Source organism: Castanea sativa, chromosome 7 (assembly GCF_040712315.1).
Source record: "Castanea sativa cultivar Marrone di Chiusa Pesio chromosome 7, ASM4071231v1".
In the NCBI taxonomy this organism is placed as follows: Eukaryota; Viridiplantae; Streptophyta; class Magnoliopsida; order Fagales; family Fagaceae; genus Castanea; species Castanea sativa.
This window is the reverse complement of record NC_134019.1, coordinates 34466156-34479616: the sequence shown is the minus strand read 5'-3', so window position 1 is coordinate 34479616 and position 13461 is coordinate 34466156. Positions and strand designations below refer to the sequence as shown.

The 13461-nt window shown below is 32.8% G+C and overlaps 1 protein-coding gene and 1 pseudogene across 3 annotated transcripts in view; both read left to right on the top strand.

Moving 5' to 3' along the window:
• Positions 1 to 11038, top strand: part of LOC142642804 (methionine--tRNA ligase, chloroplastic/mitochondrial-like) — a 42932-nt gene extending 31894 nt beyond the window's left edge. For 2 of the 3 annotated variants that reach the window (XM_075817229.1, XM_075817228.1), the window contains 3 exons: positions 6466 to 6591; positions 6851 to 6945; positions 10879 to 11038. In XM_075817229.1, the coding sequence (XP_075673344.1) occupies positions 6466 to 6591; positions 6851 to 6945; positions 10879 to 10961 (304 nt within the window). In that variant the 3' untranslated portion in view covers positions 10962 to 11038. Of the gene's footprint in view, positions 1 to 6465; positions 6592 to 6850; positions 6946 to 7100; positions 7231 to 10878 lie in introns of those variants that run through there. The other variant, XM_075817230.1, reaches the window with a different exon arrangement.
• A 386-nt stretch (positions 11039 to 11424) lies between these two features.
• LOC142644599 (NADH dehydrogenase [ubiquinone] 1 beta subcomplex subunit 7-like) lies at positions 11425 to 12388 on the top strand (annotated as a pseudogene).
• The last annotated feature ends 1073 nt before the right edge of the window (positions 12389 to 13461 follow it).

The following is a 13461-nucleotide window of genomic DNA, read 5'->3' as shown; positions in this document are numbered from 1 at the left end:
TTGTGATTAAATTATTTGCTAAGTTTTTTTTAGGAAATTAATATTGTGACTGTAAATTGGGAATTTTTAGTACCAAATATTGTGATTAATTATGTTATTACAACATATTGGGAATATTTGCTTATTTTTTGTTAGTGTAAATATTGTGATTAAATTATTTTCTAGGTTTTTAAAAAAAATTAATATTGTGATTAATTATTGGGAATGTTTAGTATTGGGGAAATATTTAGTACCAAATATTGTGATTATGCTAGGTTTTTTAAAAAAATTAATATTGGGAATATTTAGTACTAAATATTGTGATCAATTGTTAGGAATATTTAGTACTTTTAGGTTTTTGTCATTGGTATGAAATGGATTATGAGTTTGATACCTAAGACACCCATTACAGTCTTTTTAGTATAAATTATTTCAAGATATAGTTGTTTCAGATTTGTAACAAAGATTTCAATGGGTAACTAGTTGCTATAATATTTTTGTTCATCATATCTTATTTGAATGGGTTTTGAAAGTCATGCCTCTAGAATGATTTGGATGTGAGTATATGCAAATTTGGTTGAGATTAGTATTGTTGGCATGTCATACCCAAAGTTTTGTGATTGATGTTGATTGAGAGTTATAAATTTGTCACTAACACAATTGCACTTGATGATCTATAGGTTGATAATGATCTATATAAATATATACTACGGTGGATCCCTTAGCAATGCCAACCCTTATGATGGATTTCCATTTCAAGGTCCGGATATCCAGTGCTGTTATATGATGATACGCCATAAGTTAAAGACCTTGAGTGATTTGAAGATAAAAATTATGGAAGAGCTGCAACTGAACCCTGCTTTGCATGACATACATATTACTTTCTGTTCTCCACATAAAGTCCTCAATCAATGCATTAATTACAGATATATGGCGATTACAGAAGACAAACATGTGAAGTTCATGTTTCACAAGATGCGTCAATGGGAACAAGTAGCAAATTTTGAGTTGTACGTCAGTTTGGAGCCGCGTGTAGAAGTCGGAGCAAAGGATATTGTACAAACAACTACATCTCTACAGTTTTCAGTCCTAGATGATCAATGCACCATGTTGGGAGGCTATACACCCCATTTTCAAGAGACACCAAGAACAGTTGAGAGTGAACCTGACAATAGATATGAAGATCAATTTTGTACACATCGAGGTGAATCCTCTACAGTTCCAGTAGTTGAAGATGAAGATGAACAGTGTGTTGGGGAAGATCTTGACGATAGAGATGAGTACGAAGAGAGGATTGAGCGAGGTGACTTTGATAGGGGTGTTGATGAGGATCTAATCCATTAATGGTTAGTCCTTCTCTCTCTGATCTTTTATTTAACAACCTGAATATTCAATGTTGTTCTAATCCATTAATATATCCATCAAAATGAAGTTGTTATATTGCAGTAATTGCACTGGACTATAGTTACTACCATTGAGAAACACCCAGCTTTTTTTTTTTATTAGTAACACAAATTTTATTTAAGGAGAACAACAGGGGGTAAATGCAGATTTCTCCTAGATGTTACAATCTAAGATTAAAAAAAGAAAGAAGTCCAAGGAAGAGTTACAATGAAGGCTGTCTAGAACACTTGTCCTGTCAGATTTAGAAGGTGTGCTTTTTGCATTTTTATTATTATTTAATAATACAGTGTCAAAACATTTGCCCAATTATACAAGGTAACAAGGATCTTAAGATAAAGACTTAAGTGGTTTCAATTAAGCTCAATATTGTTAAAGTTTTGATTATTACAGTATCACCAAAATGTCTACATAATAGAAAATGGGACTGAACTCTAAACCTTGCAGCTATCATCACAGCAAAACTTCCTTTCCTAGCATGTAAGCACCTCCGCAACTGTCTTAGGCATTATCCAATGTACCTCAAATAAGGATGGTACAGATGCTACCATACAATTTAGTAGTGCCAATGTACCACAAATAAGGATGGCACAGATGCTACCATACAATTTAGTAGGATCACAGGATGTGATCTAAAGAGGATAACAATTTTTTAAAAAATTCTATAATGCAATGAGTAAGTGACACAGGACAAAACCAAAAAAATGCAACAATAAAAATGAAAATCTGAAAAATAAAGGATAGAAAACCTAGAAGTCAGCATTGACTTGTTTGAGTCAGCACCAAGCAATAGAGAACAAAACCTCTAGAAGTCAACACCTAGGGTTGGTTGGAATTAGCTCAACTAGTAACGTCTCTTGTAGTTGCATAAAAGATCTGGAATTCAAACTCTGCTTATACCAAAAACCAACTGGTTTCTGGGCTTGATGATGAACCCTAATTCTAGTTGGCTAGGGAAACCCTTATTCTAAATGGTTTAGGGTTTGGGAAATCCTACTTATTGGATTACAAAAATAACCTCTATTCTTGGTAATATAATACTAGAAGCTTAATTACCTAAAAAGACCTAAAATAAGATTTTAATTGACCAATTGTCTTTCCTTGGAAAGTTATTTGGAGAGTAAAGGCCCCTAGGTGAGCTTCTTTCTTTGTTTGGTGTGCAGCTTGGAATAAGATCCTAACGAGTGATAACTTGAGATTGAGGAGATTGGATTTTGTGGATTGGAGTTTCTTTTTTTTGGCTGTATGTTCTTACTATTTTTTTCTTGCAAGAAAGCCCTAAGGTTTGATGCCTTTTTTCACTCGCCCATTTGTTATCATGCTAGTGAGCCTTCCAGCATGTATTATCCTGTCAAACTCAAATGTTATGTCTGCAATACTAAAAGTAAAACACTAAGGTTTGATGCAGGACAGCTCCTTAATGTAAGTTCAAGGCTGCCATTAACGTATGTATATTTGTGTCCATTTCCGTAAAAAGATGTAACATATTCAGCTCATATCTACTTTAATATTACAAAATCTTTTAGAAACATGTGTAAGCCAATACTTCTGAGAATCTTTCTACTAGAAAACATCACAATACTTTCTAATTCAATTCCAATTACACTAAGTTAACTAAGGTACTATGTGTTAGAAACATCTCAATCATATAAATATGGCACCAGACCAGGATACCATGCCATTCATGTTGAATACCCTGAACCAGACTAGCAAGATTCTAACCTCAATTTCCAAAAATAATTTCACGTAAATTTTAAAAATTAAAAAAAAAAATTAATCCATGGAGCAACTTTATTACACGTAATGAAGAATGACAATTTCAGCAATAAAATTAAATTCCTCCGGTTAACTAACAAAATGTAAGAAATTAAGATTTGGTTACACCAATCAATCAGTTCAAATAAGCTATATGTACAGAACCCTTTAAAAAAAAAAAAAAAAAAAAAAAAAAAAAAAAAAACCAAGGATGAATCAATTACCTGAGAGTGAGAGAGAGACGGTGAATGACAGAGTGAGAGAGATGCTGGGCTCGCAGAGATGGTGGGTCAGAGACCGACGACGAGAGGAGCCAACGACGACAGACCAAGCCACCGATGAGGCCGAGCCGCCAATGAGTTGAGAGGAGAATGACAGACTGAGGGAGAGCCTCGTGCTTGAGTGGGTTTGAGCGTCTGTGGTTTGAGAGTGAGAGATGAGGGAGATTTTGAGATTCTGTGATTTTGTGATGTTTGAATTTTTATGATTTTGAGAGTGAGATCAACGAGGTGTTTGAGAGTGAGATTTTGAGTGATTTCGAATTTTGGGAGTTTAAGTGTGATCTGCGAGCTGTTTGAGGGTGTTTTGGTGTGAGTGATCTAGGAGTTTGAGTGTTTGGGACACGTGAACGGCTGAACACAAATCGAGTCTATTAGACTCGAGTTCTTAAAACGACTCCGATGCACTCGAGTTTGAAATCTACGTGGACATTTTATCCAGCTCAGCCGGTGCCGCGATGGAGAAATCGAGTACAATGTACTCGATTTTTAAGTCCAAAATCGAGTCCACAAAACTCGATTTGTTAGAATCCAAATTAGTTTGAAACGTTGTCTAACTAATAATATTGTTTAGATTTTATAGTTATTTTAAAAAAAAAATTTCCAATAATCTAGTACAACCTATAAAAATTTAAAAAAATAAAAATAAAAAATAGTTTTTTTTTTTTTACTAAAAAAAAAAAACAGATCTCCAACGACGAGCTGAGGAGCGGTGGACGGCGATCTCATCCCCGACGCTCCTTTGTCAGATTACAGGTCTCTCTAACTCTTTGTTTGTTTCCCAAAAAAAATTTATCTATCACGGAAATTACCTAGCAGACTTGTCCAAATTACAATCTTTGTTAGAGAGGCTACGAAGTATGGCTCAGAGAGAAAGCAGTATTCTAATTTGGGGGGTTTGGATACTTTGGAATTGAAATTGAGTACATATTTTTTGGAATCTAAATTATGGGATGGATCTATGAGGTTTGAACATATTATATTGAAGAAATGCTTGAAATGGAGTTGATAAGTATTTCAATAGTATCAATTTAAGTATGGGTTTGATCTATGAGTTTTTTTTTTTTTGTTGATTTGGTGTAATAGGATCTTTTATACACCAGTGGGTTTAACAGTCCTCTTTTGAATGATGATGCATTCTCTTCCATTTTTATATAGAATTTTTTCAGCAAATAGCTTTTTGGAGATATGATTCACCGACCATAATATGGCCCTCAATGGGTTTAAATATTTTTCATGAATTGAGAAGATGTAAAAACAAAGTAAAAGCTAGGTTCTTTTACTAATGAAGAGTAAATTCAAAGGCAAATTCAGAAGATGTAATGTATTTTTACTATCATATAGGTAACATATTCAACTAGCAATTCAGGGAAAATGCATTGTTGTAATTTCATGTTTTTGAACAATTTTTTTGTTGCAATATGACATAAAAGGCAAATTTTTTATGGTTCATATCTTGTGGCAGAGGCCGTTCGGGAAGAAAGTTTTATTCATTACCAGCACGGATGAGCATGGGTGGAAAATTGCTACTGCTGCTGCAGACCAGGTTTCCGACCCAAGCGAACAATGCGATGCTATTTCACAAGCTTATAAGACACTATGGAAAGACGTAATAATAATTCAAGATAGAAATGCACTCTCAGTTTACTTTAGCCTGACTTGTTGAATGTTCCAATTGTTGTGCATATTTTCTATTTTTTTTATGATCTCCTTTGTTTTGTTGTTTACGTTCTTCCTGCAGTTAGACATATCACATATCTTATGATAAGTTCAATCAGACAACTGATCCCAAGCATGAAGCAATTGTGAAGGAATTTTACTTATGGGTTCTTGCCAATGGTGACATATATTGGGCTGACTATGAAGGACTTGTGTCAACTGTGAAGAGCATAAGGTAATATTTGCATTTGAACTTGTAAATGTGGATGTAGCAACATTATCAAAATCTAATTTTCCTTATCTCTTTTTTTTTTTTTTTTTTTTTTTTTTCACATACTTTTGGGTTAGTGATGGGGTTATTGCATTATCTATAGTCGAGCATTTGATTAAAAGTGAGTGTCTTTTTTTTTTTTTTTGGTGGGTGCTAGTATTTGTGTAGAAATTCTCCTTTGATATTTACAAGAACTTGTTGAGATTACTTGTTATATGGAATTCCTTTTTTATTTTACATAGATTCTCGCTGATTTCCATGTTCATATATGTACCGTCTTGTTTGAACATATGTGTATTTGTTGTGGTCATTTTGTTTGAGAGACGTTTTGTATTTATGTAACACAATAGTGTAAAGTCTTTAGCTCCGTGAATCTGCAGGATGAGAAAGAATCGTTTGATAACTGTTGCCCTATGCACGTGAAGCTGTTTGTTCTGCATAACGATGATAATTACTTCTTTGCACTATCAAAATATAAAAATTTATTGGAAGAAACTTTGACACAAAATCCAAAATTTTTGCAGCCTTTGTTCTGGTTAAATGAGATGAGATAGTAGGTAATTTTGTAAAAACTTAGTATAGTTTGTTCTAAATTGTGGTCCCTGAGCCTTACTGTAAAAGGATTTTTCTTGGGGGGTTCTTTCAGCGTGATTAGTTTCCTGCTAGGAGCCTGCGCATGTTGATTAAGAATGTTGTAAGCTTAATAGTTTGCATATTGTGTATATACTTTTGTAGTAAATCTGTATTAGCTATTGCTATAGTTATTGGTACGTGGTAGAATGCGTTTGATAGTACTTACCATTCAAGATATTCTTTTTGAAGAGTAATTATACCATGATTGCTAATATATTCCTTAAAAAGTTGTTGTGCTGAACCAACAATACTTTAAATAAGCCTTTTGGGTAAAGCTTTATTGGTGACATGCCCTGTATTGATAGTGCTTCGGCTGTCATATGTCAATCATACTGGGCAGGGGGAATCATTTTTTATGAATTTAATCTAAAATTCTTTCTGCATCTCTTTCCCCTTGGAAATTTATTAATGAAATGTTACGAATACCCTTTTTGTATCTTGCTATATGGAATTTTCTATTAATCAACTCCATAATCTTTTCGCTTCAAGGTGCAAAGCTGGATCAAAAGTGGCCAAAGAGATTTTTTCCATTTCCTGTGCATCAGTGGATTGGGGCATCCCAGTTCCTAATGACAATAAGCAAACTATATATGTGTGCTTTGATGCATTACTAGGGTAAAGTTCTTTTCTTTTGTAATTTGGAATTTGCTGAGCTTCTAAGTTCCTAATTTGTATTACAAATGTTTATTTATTTTTCTGTTTATTTATTTTATTACCTCAAACATGTAGTAGACATCAGTCAACTTCCAACTTATGAAACAGCTGTTTGTATATATGTGTGTGTAAGATTTATGAAAGTTCTGCTTTATATATCATTAGCAATCTTTATCTATTAATTTCTATTTACTTTTTATTTTATCTTTCTGTTGAACAGATATGTATCAGCACTATCAGAGGATGCAGGGCAAGCTAATCTACAAAGTGCTATTTCTTCAGGTTGGCCTGCCTCATTACTCTTTGATTGGAAAGGTATAAGCATCTTCTATGAATTTATAATATTTTTTGCTCAGAAGTGATTACACTTTTGTGAATGTTTGTTTGATTTAATTGGCATGCTATTTGCAATTGACAGCAAAATGTGATGTTGTTTTCCGTGTTAGTAATTCCAATTGATCCCTGACCAGGTTCCACCTCTGTATCTGGAATGTGGCTTGTTGTGTCATGTGCTCTCTAAAGATACTTATTGGAAAGTTTGTGTAATTGACCACCTAATAACTGTACTAAATCTACTAAATCGATCATATTTATTCTAATTATTAAAACCTAATATATGCTGTAAGACCCCTGACTCATTCATTAATTTTGCACAGAATTCTCTCTCCAGGTAGTTTGCTGTATTTAAGCATTTGACTTTGATCGTGCATGCTGTGAAATCTGACCTCATATTGTTGGCTCAAATTCTATTAAATATTAATAATGCTACATTTTAGTTTCTTTTGAAAGAAAAGTAACACTGTTTACATATCAAAATTCCTTAATTGGTTTTGCTGCTGACTGCTCTTATATATGAGACCAGCAAATATGGAATGACATAAACTAATTTGTAGTCTTTTGATGTATGTGTGGTTGTGGAACACATTGAAAGAGACTTGGAGCATTTTATATAATAGTGTTTTTAGATAGTTTAGACTTTGTAATGTGGTTCTTTAGAGTATGTGTATGGTTGTGGTATGTATTGAAATGATTAGGAGCAAGTTATATAATATTGTGTTTTGGAATATAATTTGAAGTAGGTTATGTAATATCGTGTTTCTAGTAAGTTTTTCAAGGGTCATAAAGGCCGTCTAAAAAATGATACTTTCTTTAAGAATTAAGCCACACTACTGAAAATTGCAGAGATTTACAACAATAACACATTAAAAACTTAAGAAGCAAAGCTGCCAACATCAAATCTCAAATACATTGTTTTTGGTTTTTAATTATGAATTGAGTTATTCAACATAGCAACCACAATACATTCTTTAAATACACGTAATCTCCCTTCAAGGGACAATTCTGATCTTCATTGTTGTACTCATTGTTAAACTAGGCAGTAGTGGAATTAATTCCAGCTGTGGAAGCGGCATTAGTGACAGTGACGGCGGTAATTAACATACTGTGTAAGGGCTCCAAATCATTTGTATTTGGAGCTTCAAGAGGAAGATTGTGCTGTTTGTTCTGTGTATTATGTTGTGTTATGTTTGCTGCTTGTAGTGTTTTGTGTCCCAGAGTGTGACAGTCTACTATACCTAAGGGTGGAGATGGAGAATAGCATGGCCTGAATAAATCTCAAGTCTCCTATATATATACACATATACATGGGTTTAATTAGTTTCCTTTTAATTGAGTTTCAGAAAATGATGCCCTTCACTGCACAATGTCTTTGTATGTGAAGTAACTCATCCTTTTTAAGGGGAAATTATTTTGTATTCCAGAAGAATACTCTCTCTCTCACAATGGGTGGGCTCACCATACACTTATAAAATAATATTTTTAATTAAATAAATTAGCGTAAAAAAAATCTTATTATTTAAAAGAGAGAAAAAGAGTATATTTATAACCAGTGACGTTAATTACTTGTGTCCTGAAGTTTTAAATCTAACTGTATTATTTTTATTATTTATTTATTTATTTTGTAGGATCTCATTTTATATTGTTTAAATGGCATGCATGTGTATCAAAATTGTCATGATTACAATTTGTATATTAAAACATAATATTTTAGTATCAGTTAATTTTGACTTACCATTTCGTACTTACCTCTAATAACACAATAATTCATCAAAAAGTTGTAGATCATATCAATTATCTATACTAAACCAAATCATAAACATTTTTAATATTACCATATATAATACGGACATTAATTTCAGAATGAATTAATAGTTTTGCGTAATAAATTTCAAATATCAAATCAAGTAAAAATTATGATGAATCAAGTAAATAACTCAAATTGCTCCAATTTCTCTTGGCATTGATATTAAATAAAAGAATCAAGTTCAAATTCCACATTCTAAGAAGAAAATTAAAAAAATGGGCCAAGAAAAAAGCTTAATGTTTTTTTTTTTTTTTGGATAAAAAAAGCTTAATGTTTTTGTTCACTATTAGTGTTTGATAACAGAGTTTCCATTATCCTTTTCACAACTTGCTAAAGTTGTAAATTGAAATTTGAGTAATATCATGCCCTTGGAAATATTTTATTATACATAAGTCACAATAAAACATGTTGTGGATTTAGGTGTGTCCCTAGCATTATTCAATCATGTTAATTGGTGAGAAAATTTTATTGTGTCACTGATAAATCTTAGGCTGGGTTTAACAAAGGTGGTCTTTTTCAGTTTTTTGTTTATGTGGGCCAAAAGAATATTTTGTAGACTGTAACTTGCCCCCTGTTGCAATTTCTATTTTCGGCTGAGGGTTGCAAGGCAATCATTGGATTAAAGGCTTGTGACCTATCGTCGGCTTTATAGTTAAGTTTAAATTAAATTTGGTCTAAGATTGGTCCTATGGGGGAAGGTAATTCAGGGGAAAAGGTAATTCAGGAATTGTGGAAACTGGGCCTAGGAGGTGCATCTTTGCCTCGTTTCAAAATTTTATTTTATTTTTTTAGCCCAAAATGGAAGATTGTATTTATAATGAATCAAAGTTTACTATGGGGGAGGAGAAAAGGTCCTCAAGTAGAACCGAGGGTTTCTTTGTCTCCCTAGCATACTGAGCCAATTCTTGAGTCAACTTATTACAATATCTAGGGATGGAAGTATAAGAAATGCATCTATTGGAATATTTAAAATGATATCTACAGAAGGCAATATCCTTTAATGAATTTGATTTGTTACCTGTTATTATTCAATGTTAGTATTCAATGTAAATTTTATACTTGAGAGAGAGAGAGAGAGCCGGCCCTAGGCCTAGGCCAATTAGGCCATTGCCTAGGGCCCCTTACTAGAAAAAGGCCCCAAATTTGGGGGGCAAATATTGGTTTAAAAAAAAAATTTGGGAGATATTAAAAAAAATTTAGTTTACATTTTTTTTTTTTTCAGAAGGCGCATAGAAATAAGTGTCTATTTGGAGCTTATTAAAGTTTCAGCTTATTTTAGAATTTACTTCTTTTTGTTACTATTTATGAGTCTCATTGCACTTTTTTGTATTATTTATGGGTCTAATTGTACTATTCAATTAGCTTTTAACTTTTTTTTTTTTTTTTTACACTTTTAGCAAAAAAATTTCAATTTCAGCTAAATAAGTTGTTCCCAAATAGACCTTAAGTAATGCTAGAGATAAAGAAAAGTCAAATTTAAATAAATAGGTCGTATAAATTGATGTATTACTAATTACAAGTAATTGAAATAGGAAAATATTAAAAAATACTATAAATTTTACTACATAACTTTTATAATTTGATGTGACAATGAATATGATAGGTTGACTTCAACAAACTATTGAATGCAATTTTTGAATGAATTTTTGTAATTGGTAATATATCTTTGTAATTCTCATGTTGTAAATTTTATAATATTTCTAGCATTTTTATAAGCTTTATGTCACTGATCACATCCGTTACAACATCAGTTTATAGTAAAATTTGTTACAACTTTAGCATTTTCTATAATAAAAAAAAATCATATTAAAAATTAAAAAGAATAGATTTTTTTTTATATTTTAAAATTATTATATAAAATACTAGTTAAATATTATTTAAATGATAGAATAGAGGCTCAATTTGAAGATTTTGCCTTATGCCTCCAAAACTTTTGGGCCAGCCCGAGAGAGAGAGAGAATCATTGGCACGGTGTGTGTTTTTAATGGAACTTGCAACTAGTTTGTATTACTGTTGTTATATTTCACATTTACTACTATGTTTTTTTTTTTTTTTTTAATTATAATTTCACTGAATAATTTTGTTGAAAACACCAAAAAGTGCAGAAGTTCAAGATTTTTTGACCCAGACCGAATCATACGATCTGACCTGGTTAACCTCAAACCCCTTCTTATCACAGTTCTTTTAACCCCAGAGTCGTTCTATACACAAAAGTGAGAGAACTGTTTGAACTGCGCTTGAACCTCATGGCTGTCAGAACTGTGAACAGTTCTCACAGTTCCTTCATCCCACAAAAATTTTCACTAAAAAGGCCAGCAATTAGGCTCATTCATCACTGCCAAAAGCTAAAGCCTTCACTGCTAAAAGCTCATGCCTCTCATTCGAAATGCTAAATGTCATATATTGCTTTTGTTTAACATTTATCTCTCAAAAACTTCCAACATCGAGAATGGTAAAAAGTGAAGAATTGTAAATTTTTTTCCAATAATGCTACAGTGTCATCCTACTTTTACTATGGCACTGTAGATTATTGTATTTATTTTTTAATCTGTTTTATTCTTTCTCTCTCCTCTCTGTCAGACTTCTCAACTCTCTCTCTTTCCTCATTTCGTCTCCCTCTCTCTTTCTGTGAATTGCTCTCAACTCTCACTCTCTCTCTTTGTGTCGGTGGTTGGGCCTCCACGCCGGTGTGTTGGGCCTTCTCTATGTTAGACTTTTTTTTTTTTTTTTTGCTATGACCGGTGCTTAAAGGAAGAGGTGGGTGTGGCTGAATTGGGTATGGCTGAAGTGGACGGGTCATCGAAGAAGATGATAGCAACACAGCCTGAGGTGGTGGAGGCTAAGGTGCCCATTCCCTATAGAGACCAGTGTGCCCACTTGCTGATTCCTCTCAACAAGTGCAGGCAAGCCGAGTTGTACCTCCCATGGAAGTGCGAGACTGAACGCCACATCTATGAGAAGTGCGGTACGAGTTCGTCATAGAGCGAATGATCAAGATGCAGAAGATCCATGAACAAGAGGCCAACTCGAAGAACGGCAAGAAGAGCCCCATTCCTCTCATTCCCAACACTGCCAATGCTTCTTAGAGTTGACTGAAGCCAACACATCCCTTTTGGGTTAGTGATTCTGAATCCCGAAATATGTTATTTATTTGTTTTTTCTTTCTTTGATTGATGATTTGTTTGTTCTGTTTTTTTTTTTTTTGGGTTATTTATGATCTAGGATTTTGTTGTGAAATTTAGGATTTTTTGTTTGTGGGTTTTATTGATTGATGCGTTTTTGGTTGATCTATGAAGTTTTGGGTGAGTTGATGGGTTATTGTTGGATTTTGTTTGATTGATGCGTTTTTTTCTTGAACCTATTCAATGGTCTTAAGAAAAAATTATCTTTTGATTCTTCTCCAATTCATGGTTCAGCCGACGATCTCTTTGTTTTGAATAATTGGTGTGTGTGATTTTGTCTCTTTGTGTGTTGTTGTAGATTCGGCATTGAGAGAGAGGCTGAATAAGATTATGGCTTCGGACTATTTCACCACCTCGTCGGAAATGAAGGCTCCGGTGGAAGTTGCCGCTGGAAGTGAGGTAAAAATTAGAGAGAGGAGAGAGATGGGAGACAATAGATGGGAGGTAAAAATTAGAGAGAGGAGGATACAATTTCCGGATGCGAATGCTCTTAGATGTTAGATCTTCCATTGCTAGATCAACTTTCTTAGGAAGAGAGTTGAAAAGGGAGGAAAGATTTACCCAGATCTTTTTTTTTTTTTTTTTTTTTGATAAGATACTCAGATCTATTTATTGTAAGAGAGATTGAGAAATGAGATTCTCATAAAGAAAAAACAAAAAAGAGACAGAGAGGCGGGGAGAGAGATGATGCCCTTTCATATATGGGTTTATTTTCCTTTTATATACTTTCAAAAAATGATGTCCTTTCTAAGAATTTTAAAACTTCACTGAACAATTTTTTTTTTTTTTTTAAATCACTGAACAATGTTTTTGTATGTAAGTAATCCATACTTTGAATATGCACTTGTCATGTTATAGCGTGATCATCACCGTACCTTATGTAATTATATATGTTTAATTGAATAAAGAATTGTTAAAAAAGTTATTATTTAAAGGAGAGAGAAAGAATATTCTTGAAACTAGTAGAGGTTAATTAATTACATGCGTCCTTAAGATTTAAATCTAACAGTATCATTTATTATTATTATTATTACCCACCCCCACCCCCACCCCCACCCCCACCCCCACATTCATACATACATACATATATATATATATATATATATATATATATATATATAAATATATTATGTAGAATCTCATTTTATATTGTCTAAAGATGGGCATGTAAGGGTGTAAATGGGTCAAGTTGAGGACTTTTTTTCAATCTAACCCATCATGGTCGGGTTGAAAAAAAAAAAAAAAAAAAAAAAAAACAAACCAATCCACGTAGATTGGATTGGACGGTTTTTTTCTTCTTTTTTTTTTAATTTTTAATTGAGCATTAGAACAACACCAGTACAAATAATTAAGAGCAAATTTATAACCTAATAAACTTGAACATAACACCAAACCAACACAAGCTATTTTATTAATGCTTCAACTCAAAGTTTATAAGATATCATATAGTTCTATCCTAAGTCAATTGATAAACAAAAGAGTAAATAATAAAATTATATAATGTAT